The following is a 12,605-nucleotide window of genomic DNA, read 5'->3' as shown; positions in this document are numbered from 1 at the left end:
TCGATGCCAATCCAAGTGGTGCGGTTGGGGTCTGGGTCGCCGATGTGCTCCAAGTGCCTGGAGCCAGTTCGGTTGGAAGGACTCGATGCGCCCAGTGTTGCGAATTCCCACTTTGTCAGGAGCTGCAAGAATCCCAGCTGCCGGACAGTGTGGAATCGCGACGTCAATGCGGCGCGCAACATGATCACAGTGTGCAGGTCGATTGTGGAGATCGGAGAGCGACCGGCGGTCTTCACTCGGAGGCTGCCAAAGTGATCTGTTTTATTTCTTGTGGCTTTGCTTGACGCAAGCACAGCACATACTACATGTTCATGGAAACGGCTATATTGTCCCGTTTTTTTCTGAATAAAGTGTACCTCCCTCCCATGCCCGATGCCCAAGACGGGCTTCCTCACCGGGAACTGAAGAGATTCGGTGGACAATCCATTGGCAGCGCTGCAATGACGGCACCCGCTCTTGGACAGCATAGCATCAACCAGCGCCCGATCCCGCTCTGGGCCCTCACGCCGCCCTCTCAACCTCCTCCTTGAACCGGGCTGCAAACTCGGCGATGCTGGTTCCGTCCGACAGATCGATCACATCTTTGGGAAGTCGATTTGTGGCATGGGCGGGCTGGAGCGACTGGGACGCCTGACCCCTGGACTTGATGATCCGGAACTGAAGTGTATCCACTGTGATGACATTGGGAAGGAGCGATGGCGTCGTGAGTCCTGGTCCAGTCTGGATTCGGGCATCTGAACAGCAAACCTTCCAGTCCAGCCAGCCGATGGCCATACGTACGAGTCAGAAGCTCGGCCCAGTCAAAGAGCAGACCGTCGGTCGTGGGACTGAACGGGTTGAAGTCGATCAGGAAGACCTTTTTGTTTGTCTTGTTGATGTATATGTCAAAGACGTCTGGAGACGACACGATGTTCGACGGCGAGTTAGTTGGTGAGAGTGTGGCATCGGCAGTGGAACACATCAGAACACTCCATGCTCTGAGGGATCGCATCGGCGCAGGGTGTGCACGGCATGCCAAAGAACGCCCGCAGGATATGCCGCAATCGATAATTACAGTCTGGATCCGGGAACTGATCCTTGATGTGGGTGTTGAAAAAGTCGTTCAAGAGCGAGACAGTCTCTTGCTCCTGCTCCGCCAGGAAGTCGTAGTAGTTCACATGGTCTCGCTGGCTGATCGCAATCAGCTGTCGATTCCGCACGAAGCAGCGGTACTCCATCGACAAGTCCAGGCTGTACCATTTTCGCAGCACCAGGTGAGCGCCCTCGAGCGGTTGTCGTTTCGGCTGCTCCTTCTTGGTGCCTTCGCCTTCACCGTCGCTGGGCTTGCTGCCAGTGTGATCGACGCAGTACTCAAAGGCTTGCAGCAGATCGTGCGAGATATAGTCCGATGACTTGAGAAGCAGATATATGTCGGACGGCGTCGTGCACTTGAGGCTCTGTGACAGCGCCATCCATGAGGCATCCTGCAGCCAACGACAAAAGTATGGAATAAGCGGGCGGGCGAACGAAGCAGCCCACATCAAGCCCAACGTCCGTTCATATGGCAGCGGCACCATGAGGAGAGCTGCTGTGACTCATGGATGCTGTGCGCTTGATGCGAGACTGGATCCCGAGATTAGAAACTGCCAAGCGCACAGCATCCATGTGTTTGATGACACAGCCCCGATATCCAAGATTGCAGCCGGCGGCATCGTGAAGACAGCCTACCTTTGGGCAGCTCCAGTTCAGCTTGGGGAAGCAGGCTCCGCCCAAATCGTCGATTGCATCCATGATGGTCTGGTCGAGCTCAGGGAACTGTGGAACCTCGACCTGGTCGCCATCATCATCGCCATCATCGTCATCGCCATCATCGCCATCATCGCCATCGCCCGAGGGCTCTTGGAAAGCACTCTCGTCCCCGTCCCAGTCATCGGATATGGTTGCATGGTAGGATGGCTGAACTTGGCCGGCACTGCATCGGGGGTGACGGTGCTGGTTATAGACAGAGCGAATCGCATGCTCGCCAACCACTCGCTGCCGACGATCCAAGATGGGATTTGCTGCGATCACTCAGGCATCCCAGCGAGCCATGGGCACCTTGGCAGGCAGATTGATACCACTGCTCTCGGTGGGCATGAGCTCTCCCTCCGTCACCGCCATCACCATCATTTGTCTCCCTCAAATCGCATCCTACCTGTCCAGCGGCAGGAAGACGCCGTCTTGGAGGAGATAGTCCACAAAGGCTGGAGTCAGGGAGATGACGTGGCTCTTGATCGAGACTTTGCGGAAGTTGGGATACCACGAGCCAAACTCGCAGTTGCGGACATGCTGCACCGTGATGGGCGGGAACTCGACCTGGACTTCAGAGTCGCTGGACATGGCGGATGGGCAAGTGGGCGAGTGGGCAAGTAGGCAAGTGGGCAAGTGGATCAACAGGAAACAGCGACCGAATGAATGGCTGCGCTGACGACGATCGTTTCCGGGACGGCTGGTCACGAGCACTTCACATGATGTCCCTCCCGGAATACACTTTCGGCCCTCCATTTCACCTCATCCCAGTCAATCCCGATCCAGAACACCGATCCTGCCGATCGACAAGCCGATCATCGCTGCCGAGCTGCCGAGCTACCTATCGCCGCTTCCAGCCCAAGCACGGCCCTGCACCGGATGACAGACCAACCTGTCCAGGAGGACTCGAGCGAGTCCCACGGCATCTTCCAGTTCGACGACTCGGACGATCTGTTCGAACAGACCCCAAAGCGGAACCGGCATGTCATCGACACCGACTTTGCTGCTCGGGCACTTCCGCGCGGAGTACGTTGCTGAAAATCAAGATGCCCGTCGTCCGATGGGGGAATCTTCATCGAGATGAGTCGTCTGTCCCTCAGCCCTCGCCTGTCGGCCGTGCTGACCATCGCTCGCTATCCACATTCTCCCTCTATCGCTCCGTTCGTGTCGCTCTGCCAACTGTTTATCATCGCCATCATCCAGTGGCTGTTAGGCGCTTCGCTCGATGTCTCAGCGCGGTTCGGTGAAAAGCTTGGCCCGAACCAAATCATCAACGGCATCGAGATTTTGTATCTCCAGCGCAAGTATGAAGAGTGTCTGGGTCTCGTTGCCGAGTTTGTCAAGCACAACGCCGCCCGGCCCAAACCCATTCAGATCAAGGAAATCTGCGAGATTGGCGCACGGTGTTGTCTACGCCTCGGCCGGAATGAAGAGGCGCTGGCGTGGATCGAGAAACCCGCGGAGGTAGGCCCGCGGCGGATCAAAATGCGAGCATGAGATGCTCAAGGCCAGGGCAAAGTGCGATGCTCATATGCGCCATGGGCTCACTGGCACAGTCATCGACGATCCAGACAGACGTCAAGCTACCGGGATATATCGTTTTTAGTATTTTCTGACTCTGGATCCGATTCCCCTCCTTCCGTCACCCCAACCGTCATCACCACGACCACAGCCGAACCGCGAGCCAGGCTACTACTTTCTCATCGCCCAGATCTACCGCCTGAACCACCACTTTATCAAGTCACTCACCTGCTACCGAGAATACCTCCACATCCGCAGCAACGACTACCTGGCTTGGAAAGAAATCGCGCTGCTCTTCCACTCCATCTACGAGAGCAAGCAAGCGTCCAGGGATCTTCTCGTCATCGCCGTGCTGTCGATGCGGTACTCGTATAGGCTGCTTCTGCGATCACCCCGGCCCTCGACCGTCTTTTCGCAAGCCAACCTGCGGAAGGAGGGCGCATTTATCGAGTCGACGACGCAGGCGTGGGAGGCCGTCTTTGTGGTGCCGCAGGACAACCAGGACCCGGGACGATCGCTCGACGATATCGATGTCGCCAAGGTTGATCGAGAGGCAATCCGGGTGCATTTGAATGAGGACTTGGCCGACTGGATCATATCCTGCAGCGGCGGTAACGGCGGGTATGAAAACGATGACAATGCCCCCGAGGAAGAGGATGACGAGGACCTGGCCGCCCTGGAGGGGTAGATGGCTCTGTCTGCCAACTCGTCGGCACCAACAAACGTGCTACAGACTCGTTGGCTACAGACTCGTTGGCTGCAGGCTCGTTGGCTGTAGCTGGACATATACTGTCCCTTGTGCATTTCAGTCAGCACGGCACGCACAGGAACACGATTAGAGAACCGTCTCCCTCTGTTGTTCTCAGACCTCCCGCGCCATTCGTGGCTGTACTGGTTTCTGCTCGGGGTCTTGTAGCTCTCTGGAGTGAGCCCGGAGTGTAATCCGACTCTTCCAGTCGGCGCTCGAGATTGAGCGACTGGGTACACTGGAGCGAAGGCCAAGCGTGTGGCAGATGGCCATGGCTCCAGAGAGCATTGGGTGTCATCCGATCAGAGTGTGCCTGCTTGCTTGGCGCCTGGCCAGCGGCGCATTTGGTCCTCGATCTGCCATTGATCTGCTGCGCCTGCTTCTCAACTCTAGTTGGCTCCACCACCCACTCTATCGCTGTAGTCGTCTCCACCAACACAACCACCATTATTGCATCCTTTGCGCTCGTCACTGGTGTACGAAATGTCCAAAGGCAAAGCCCCGACCAACGAGCAGCAGGTGCTTGCTGTCAAAGACGTCATCAAGCTGGACGCCTTCAAGGTAACAGAATTCGAAGCATCGTCGGCTTGGGTGCATGCGAATGATCGACAGTTGCGCGTTTCCGAGCGTGGGAATCGGCAATTATCCCAAACATTGCTCGGGAGGAATGCATGCCAGGAATCGTCGGGATAGACTGCGGTACGTTGCGTCAGAAACCCGCGGATGCCTTGGTTCACACTGCTGTGTTGATAAAACAGGGCAAGATGCTTGCAAAGGATATTATCGACAATCTGTCGTCCAAAGCCAGCGAGACTTTTGATACTTCGTCGAAAGGTGGGGGATCGGAGCCTGCATGCACGAGACCGAAATGGGTGGCATCTGGTGCTTGAGAGCCCGAGTCCTCCTGGTGCTTTTGGTTTGCTTGCACGCATTCGTGCACTCACCCTTATTCCAACCATTCTTGCGTCTCTCCCCCTCATCTACCGTCCGTCCGCAAACGTGTATTCGACCTCGCGCAGAGTTTGACCCCCAGCCCCTCATCCGCATTTACGATCTGTCCGTGGATGAGCTCCTCAAGTTGCGCAAGAAAGTGCAAAACAAAATCGACGATCTTGAGGACGCCGCGCAAGTGACTGACAACTCGCGCAAAGCCAAGTTTCGCGAGTTCAGTAAGGAATTTGAGGTGCGGTTTGTCCCCTCGGTTGAGCCAGGAAGAAGGCGTGGGATAACTACGTGGGAGCTACGAGGAATGCTTCGACTTAAAAAGATGCGTGGGTGTTGCACTCGAAGCACTGCGATTAGCGCAGTCTTTGACTCACCGTCTCGATGGCACCTCGCGTGTTCAGGAGGTTCAATCAGCCTTTGAAACACTGGAAGTTGGGCTTGGCGAGGTCGGAAATACCGCTATTCGCATTGGTATGTCTGATTTCGTGCTGGACAAGTTTTGCTTTAGGAGATGTGACCGAGCTTGGCGAATGTTACCGATAACTCAATACCGCTTCGCTGACGCCGAATCGCCGTATCGCCAGGCGAGCAGCTCGAAATCATTGACAAACAGATCAGCCGCGCGACCGAAGCCAAGAGCATCATCCATTCGTTTATGCAGTTCAACGTTGGCCAGTGGGGCCACTTGGACGATTTGCGTTCCTCAGGATACGAGGGAAAGTACAAGGTGCGTCATGCAGCCGCCTTCCTCTCGAGTCCGACGGATCGAGACCTTGTGGGGGCGTAACTCTGCATTTGCCACTTGGCCGGGATGCTTCGCTGAAACAAACGTGCGATTCATGATCGGGCTGTTCAACTCCAAAGCGCATATAATGCTGACAGCGATCGCGATTCGATTTGCCAGGTCGCCATCATGCTGCGTCGGCTTCTCATTGTGGCCAAGGAGATTGAACTCCATGGAACCGAGACGGTAGGCTGTGGAGTATATATACATGAAACGAAGCGGTCTGCAGGGACCGAGGTGTCGGCGATTGTCCGGTCGCTGACGCAGCCCTGAACCCGCCCCAAACGACGAGCCAGGCCAAAATGAACATTGAAAAATACAGCGAAGATTTCGAGAAGAGCATCCTGGAAGAATTCGATGCCGCCTACAAGAACCACAACATCGAGTTCATGAACGTAGGTGGCGCATTTGCCGCCCGATATCGCCTTGGCTGGGGCAGTGGCCCAAACCCCCAATGCTGATTCTTGCGCCCTCCTTCATCTTGGATCCGTGATCCTTTCCCTGTTCCGAACCTGTCATCGCACTGGAAACCATCACAATCTCGGCGGTCTTCTCTGCGCTGGGTTCACCTGGGACGGGGGTGCCGGGTGATTTGGCTCCAGCAATGTGCCAAGATTCTGTGCGATTTCAACGGAGGCAACTCTTGCGTTCAGATGTACATCAACCAGCATGACTTTTTCATCAAGGATCTGAAGCTGTACCATCCACACGAGAGCTCTCCATCGAGGTACCTTCCAACGCTCCGCACCTCAACCCGTCTGTGCAAGACGTGTATTCGGAATGAGGTTAGGGAGAGACAGACCGGTGACTGGATAAACATCACCGCGTTCGTTTGCCAAACTCCCTCGACTGATCCCACTGTCTAAAACAGATCCGAAACAGCTCGTGGAAGCTCTGAGAAAGCCCGCGGATCACAAGCAACCGATCTGGGCCTCATCCGACTCTACGCCGAGATCCTAAATGTGGTCAAGAAGGAATGGGAGATTCTCTCGGCCGTATTTCCGAACGCGCACTCTGTCCTCCAGCAGTTTCTGCAGCGAATCTTTGCGCAATCGGTATGTCGGGGGAGGAGTGATTCGTGGAGGGTGCATGTTGGCGATAACGATTAGACTGCCCTGTGCTGGAAGTAATTCGCAAGTGCAGTTCCAGAAGTTGGCCCGACAGCCACCTGCGGCTTACCGACACTCTTTCCGGATAGATCCAAAGCTATCTTGAAACGCAGCTGTCCAACGCCGAGGCAGAGTCGTTTCTGCTTTACCTGCGAAAGTTGGCGTTTTCACACTCGGCCACCTCGAGTCTCGTGAACGACTTGCATCGGTTCGATGAAGAAACCATCTTTGCCCAGAGCGAGACCCTGGCCCTGGGCTCCGGCATCGACAGGGCCTTCAATGACCTCTTTGTGCCATACACCGAGGGCGATCGCTACATTGATGTTGAGCACCGGAGCTTATTCGATCGCTTTGACGAAGCCCTGGCGCCGTTCTTCATCGGACTGGTATGGCCTTTGCCCAGGCGGCAACAGAATCTCGGAAACAGTGCAATGGACTGTGCGAGGGCGGCCAAATACAGCAGACGAAATGTGCTTGCTCGATTCTGACTGCATCGTTGTGCGTTCATCCACGATGCATGCCGACTACGTCTCCAAAGTCAAATCGCCTGAAGCCAAAGAAGGATGGCAAGCCAATGGTCTCTATCCTCAAAGCCAGTGGCCTGAATCTTCTTGGAGATTCCCAGGAGGACGAGGGCGAAAAGACCCCCGAAGAGCTCGGGCTGCCCTCGGTGGAGCTAACCATAAAGCTCATCGAGTTCCACTACGAGTCAACCAGACGCTGCCACGAACTGGCATCGGCCAAGGAGCTGTAAGCAAGGGTTCACCGCTCTTCCTGTACGAGCATGCCCCCAAGGGAGCCATGCTTGCCGTAGCAGCATGGATCGTTCTGCCACACTGGACTGACACACTGGACTGACGCTGTCTGGCTCCACAGCCCGAACATGTCTGCCTCGCTGTTCCGGTTCTTCATCGAGGCCACCGGGACTCGCTACGTTGAGGCGTCGCTGAACAGGTAAAGTGTACCCGCCAAGGCCAACATGATGTCTCCGAAGCCATGGGCAGCGCTGATGCATGGAATTGCTTGTGAAGCGATGCTAATCTCTGGCCTGACGATGCAGCATCATCGAGGAAGTCACGATGGTCGATGCCAAAGTGGAACCCGACTTGCACTACATTCCGCTTGTCAAGATATGCTTTCAGATCCTACATCTCGTTCAGCTGCATTTTCAGACATGCGTGGTGAGTGCCATTCGTGGGTGCAGCCAAAGTCCGAGGGTCGCTGCTGCATCCCGTACCAGCTCTCTATGGCTTGCAGACGCGGAATAGTGCCGATTGACCCACCACCCTCCTTTTCCTCGACCAAAACCAGCTGCCAACCATACTCATCTCACCGGTTGTGCACCGAGAGTGTGTCCTGGTCAAAAACGAGTTTATCGAGATGACCGAAACCCTGGTCAACAGTCTGATCCAAAAGCAGATCGAAGGTACACGGCTCACCAACGAGGACGGCTGGCCGAGCCGGCGCTGTAAATATCAATTGCTTACGACGAGGTTGATATCTACTTTCTAGCGAGCATCAACTGGATTGTTTCGCTGCTCGGCCGACAGAAAAAAGCCGACTTCAAGCCCAGGGATGAATCTTATGGCGCCAACAACACAGTGACGCAAGTACGGCGCTGGTTGCATGAACAAAGTGCATTCTGTTGGGCCGTCAGCGATGCAACGCACACAGAGATGCTGAGGAGAAACTGTTGCTCGCCGATTCTCGGCTGTATGAACGATATTAGGTTTGCGGACAGTGCTGCGACTTTGTCGAGAAGATCCACAAGATCATTGTTCAGAGCCTTGATCCTGAGAACGCAAAGACGGTGCTGCTTGAGCTTGGCAACTCGTTTCACAGGTACGGGTCGGCCGTCGGCAGTCACTTTGCCCGCTATGTATGGACATGGTCGAGCCGGGCTAGAGTGAACACTTAGTCGCCACACTGTCGAACAGCCTCCTGCTGGAGCACTACAAAAGGTACCCTGTCAGCCAGGCAGGCAGCCTGATCCTTGCCAAGTAAGTGTCCCAAGCGGTGGTGGCGCTCTGGAGAGCCGATTTGCTACCTGAATCGCTCGTTGGATCGCCTGTTGGATCGCTGGTTGATCCACCTGAATCGCCCGTTTCTATGCCGGCCGCAAAGGGATCTGTCTCGGTACCATGAAATGTTCAGCAGCTGGGGCATCGACAAGCTCGAGGAGCGGTTTGATATGCTGCGCGAGCTCGGCAATCTCTTTATCGTCAAGCCCGAGAGCCTCAAGACCGTCATCAATGAGGGATATCTCTCCCAGATCGCCACGAACCTGCTGCTGCCGTACGTGTCGATGCGGACAGACTACGGCAAGTTCTCGAAATACGAGCGGGACCTGTTCCAGGCGCCGGCGATCGCCTCGACCAACTCGCTCAACAGCCTCGAAAGCACAGTCTACTGAGGTGGCTCGCACCAGCAGCTGGCTGGGCAGGGGAGGCGACGACGGCTCTCTTTGTCTCGCCGCTCGCCAAGATATCGGCTGAGCTCCGACCGTCCGGGCTGCGTCGGCCGTCGAATCCATACACATCTTTTGCACAAGCTGCATCCGTTGTATCCATTCGTCCTGTCCATCGATTGTACCTGGTGTCCCTTGCCCCCAGTCCGCCAAGAAGACACGCGCTGACTCGGAGCAAGCCTCGCTTGTTCGCATTCACGTGGCGGCGTCTCCGTCGCCCCCCTCGGCTGGGCTGCGATCCAATACAAAAGACGAACGTCCTCCCTGGCCGGCTGGCTTGCTCGCCTGCTCCTCCGCCCGGCTCCGTTGTCTTGCATCGCTGTCCAGCTTCCCGCCCGTCTCCACACACTCCCGTCCACCCGCCAGCATCGCCATGGCCAGCTTCATCCAGTCCCTCATCCCCGAGTCCGTGCGGGACACGTCCTCCATCTACGAGGCCGTCAACCGCATGGAGGGCGAGTACCCCACTGAGATCGACAACCCGGACCTCCATCCCGAGCTGAAGATTGAGCAAGTCACTGTGTCGTGAGTGCCGGCCGCTTGTTGTCCTCCACCGCTGTTTGCCGAGCGCTGTTGCCAAACGCCGTTGTCGCCTGGACCCGTATCCACCCATGTCTCACCGTGCCTCTCTCTCATCGTACCGCTCGCTGCAGCCACGACAACACTATTCCTGTTGAGGAGCAAAAGTTCCAGAAGGAACGCAAGGAGTTCATGAGAGAGGCCTTTGCGCGCTTCATTGGCGAGCCCGTCGAGAACATCCACCCCGACGACATCCCCGTTATTGCCATCACCGGCAGCGGTGGCGCCTTCAAGTCCATGACCGTTACCGCTGGTAAGCCTCCCAGAGATTCCTCCTTCCGGCCGCACTGAGGTCCTGCCTGTCCGCCCAATGTCCAAACACCGCCTCGTGGCGACCTGCTTGTTGGTGCAGCGCCATCCAGAGAACCTGCTTGCTAACAAACCCTCAACGGCACAGGATATTGCAAGGGCATCTACGACTCTGGATTCTGGGACTGCATCATGTACATGGCCGGTGCGTATTTTGCAGGGCATTGACTGCCGTTGCTCCTTCGTCGTCCGCATCGGCTTGAGAGAACGTGGGTCCGGACGGGCTTTAGCAAAGCATATGTTGCTTGCCAGACCCCGTACCTGCTGACTGCATGGTCGCCGTTAGAGCGCCGGTACTTACCCCAACTCGTACCCCTTCCTTGCCCTCGATCGTCTTGGCCAGGCGTCAGCGGCGGCTGCCTCACCCTCGCTACGTACTTCACCACCTCCGGTCGCTCTGTCCCAAACATGATCGAACACATCAAGCGCACCATCGTCCACCACCCCGCCGACCCCATCCACCTCTACCAGATTCTCCAAGAAGATCTTGAGAAGCGTGTCCACAAGGTCTTCAGCGGCCTGGCTCTCAAGAAGGTCCTTGATCTCCCCCGCGGTGTCATTGACACCTGCGGCTGCATCATGAACTGCTTCTTCTACGGCGGTATCTCGGGCAACTGGGACGACGATCATTTCAAGCTCAGCCACCACAGCAAGTTCCTCGAGGGTGGCCAGAACCCGATGCCCATCTACACGTGCACCCGCCACGAACGCCCCTGGGCCGACAAGTTCGACCCCGATCTTCCAAAGGAAGAGTACGAGGCCATGCTGAAGACGTACGAAACCCGCGATGCCTTGAAAGAAAAGTCCGAGTTTGATCCCCGCGATCCAAACAGCCCCTGCGCCTGGTGGCAGTGGTTCGAAATCACTCCCTTCCAGCTTGGCTGTGACGAGCTCCAAGGCAAGCATGCTGTCCTGTTGAGAGCCTTGGGCCGGATCCCGAGCTCACGCGTGTCGTTGGCTGACTCGAGGGAGCGATGCGAGTTGGCTGACCCGAGGGAGCGATGCGAGTTGGCTGACCCGAGGGAGCGATGCGAGTTGGCTGACTCGAGGGAGCGATGCGATCTGTCCATCGGCCGTGCTCAGCCCGGTGGACAATGGCCAGTCTGCGGCGGCGGCCACTTCTGCATGATACTGACATCCCTTTCACTTGCCCCTGCCTCTGCTTCCCTGCTTCTGATAGCCTGGGTTCCCACCTGGGCCTTTGGCAGAAAGTTCGTCAACGGCAAGTCCATCAACGTCGTACCTGAACAGAACTTTTCGCTCATCATCGGCATGACCGGCAGCGCCATCTGTGCGCCCCTGACCACCACCATCCAGACCTTCCAGCGCTCCGAGACCACGTCGACTGTCCAGGCCAAGCTCAAGGAATTCCTTGGCACTCTCATCCAGCCCAACGCCAGCCTGTGGCTTAAGCAGCTGCTGAACATCCATCCCTTCCACGCCTCGTACAACTGGAACTATATGTACGAGGAGGGCCCCGAGAAGACTCCCCCTGGCATCAAGAACTCGAAGCGCATCCAGCTGGTCGATGCCGGACCAGACAACAACCAGCCCCTGTACGTGCTCACCCGCGAGGGCCGCAACGTCGACATTGCTTTTGTCTTTGACTCGAGTGTCGATGTCGAGCGCAACGTCGTGACTCCCGACATTGAATCCTTTGGCAAGCGCAAGGGTCTCTCGATGAAGCTTGCCTCGGCTGCACCTCCTCCTCAAGAACAACCCACCCCCGGTGTTGCCCGAGTCCCTAACACGGCCGAGTCGCTCCGCGAAAAGTACAAGAACCGCTACCTGCAGGTCTACGAGATGACTCCGAACAACCCCACCGGCGCCAACATCTACGGCGCCCGCAATGCCACGCATCCCATGACCGTTGCCTACATGCCCATCCTGCCCAACCCCGAGATGCCCGAGTTCTACCCTAACGACATTGGCTTTGGCCAGTTCCAGTACAAGCCTGAGGAGGTCGAGAACCTCCTGAACTGCGGCACCCTCAACTGGAAGCAGGAAGAGTCCCGCATCCGTGATGTTGTCCGCACCGCCTGGCAGCGCAAGCGTGATGCTCGCCTTGGCCGCCGCTAATAGTCGACCCCGTCCTATCCTGTCCTGTCCTGTCCTGTCCTGTCCTGTCCTGTCCTGTCCTGTCCTGTCCTGTCCTGTCCTGTCCTGTCCTGTCCTGTCCTGTCCTGTCCTGTCCTGTCTTTCTTGTGCCGGCCCTCGCTCGCAGTTCGAGCCTGGTGTGTGCGGCAGCCGCTTCATCACGAATTCAAAATAGTTCAGTGCTCAATTGAATAAACCCGAATTTATAACCCCAGTCTCGCTGCGGCACATTCGTCCCCAGCGAACCAGCCAACCGATCCACCGATTGATTCGTTCATG

General features: G+C 56.7%; 4 protein-coding genes across 4 annotated transcripts; 3 read left to right on the top strand and 1 right to left on the bottom strand.

Moving 5' to 3' along the window:
* Positions 1-227: 227 nt before the first annotated feature.
* BJ171DRAFT_525246 (D123-domain-containing protein) lies at positions 228-2,404 on the bottom strand. The gene is made up of 5 exons (XM_053112651.1): positions 2,174-2,404; positions 1,708-1,951; positions 1,055-1,463; positions 781-894; positions 228-671 (listed from the first exon to the last, which is right to left on the bottom strand). Exons 1-5 carry the CDS (start codon positions 2,356-2,358, stop codon positions 502-504), a joined length of 1,122 nt encoding a protein of 373 aa, XP_052962553.1. The 5' UTR covers positions 2,359-2,404; the 3' UTR covers positions 228-501.
* Positions 2,405-2,536: 132 nt separating this feature from the next.
* BJ171DRAFT_525244 (uncharacterized protein) lies at positions 2,537-4,155 on the top strand. Its single transcript, XM_053112650.1, has 3 exons — positions 2,537-2,793; positions 2,971-3,231; positions 3,440-4,155. The coding sequence occupies exons 1-3, from the start codon at positions 2,647-2,649 to the stop codon at positions 3,974-3,976; spliced, it is 945 nt and encodes a 314-aa protein (XP_052962552.1). The 5' UTR covers positions 2,537-2,646; the 3' UTR covers positions 3,977-4,155.
* A 364-nt stretch (positions 4,156-4,519) lies between these two features.
* Positions 4,520-9,535, top strand: BJ171DRAFT_603161 (exocyst complex component Sec10-like protein; the record flags this gene model as incomplete). Its single annotated transcript, XM_053115164.1, has 18 exons — positions 4,520-4,597; positions 4,795-4,870; positions 5,056-5,219; positions 5,383-5,452; positions 5,566-5,708; positions 5,886-5,951; positions 6,062-6,160; positions 6,368-6,492; positions 6,637-6,820; positions 6,964-7,260; positions 7,413-7,624; positions 7,751-7,828; positions 7,935-8,055; positions 8,186-8,300; positions 8,387-8,484; positions 8,604-8,716; positions 8,812-8,874; positions 8,999-9,535. 18 exons carry the CDS (start codon positions 4,520-4,522, stop codon positions 9,285-9,287), a joined length of 2,391 nt encoding a protein of 796 aa, XP_052962551.1. The 3' UTR covers positions 9,288-9,535.
* Positions 9,536-12,349, top strand: BJ171DRAFT_525239 (acyl transferase/acyl hydrolase/lysophospholipase). The gene is made up of 5 exons (XM_053112649.1): positions 9,536-9,866; positions 9,995-10,173; positions 10,318-10,374; positions 10,573-11,127; positions 11,410-12,349. The coding sequence occupies exons 1-5, from the start codon at positions 9,715-9,717 to the stop codon at positions 12,306-12,308; spliced, it is 1,842 nt and encodes a 613-aa protein (XP_052962550.1). The 5' UTR covers positions 9,536-9,714; the 3' UTR covers positions 12,309-12,349.
* The last annotated feature ends 256 nt before the right edge of the window (positions 12,350-12,605 follow it).

Source organism: Polychytrium aggregatum (genome assembly GCF_025602895.1).
Source record: "Polychytrium aggregatum strain JEL109 chromosome Unknown BJ171scaffold_57, whole genome shotgun sequence".
In the NCBI taxonomy this organism is placed as follows: Eukaryota; Fungi; Chytridiomycota; class Chytridiomycetes; order Polychytriales; genus Polychytrium; species Polychytrium aggregatum.
The sequence above is the reverse complement of the archived record's forward strand: the minus strand, read 5'-3'. Positions and strand labels throughout refer to the sequence as shown.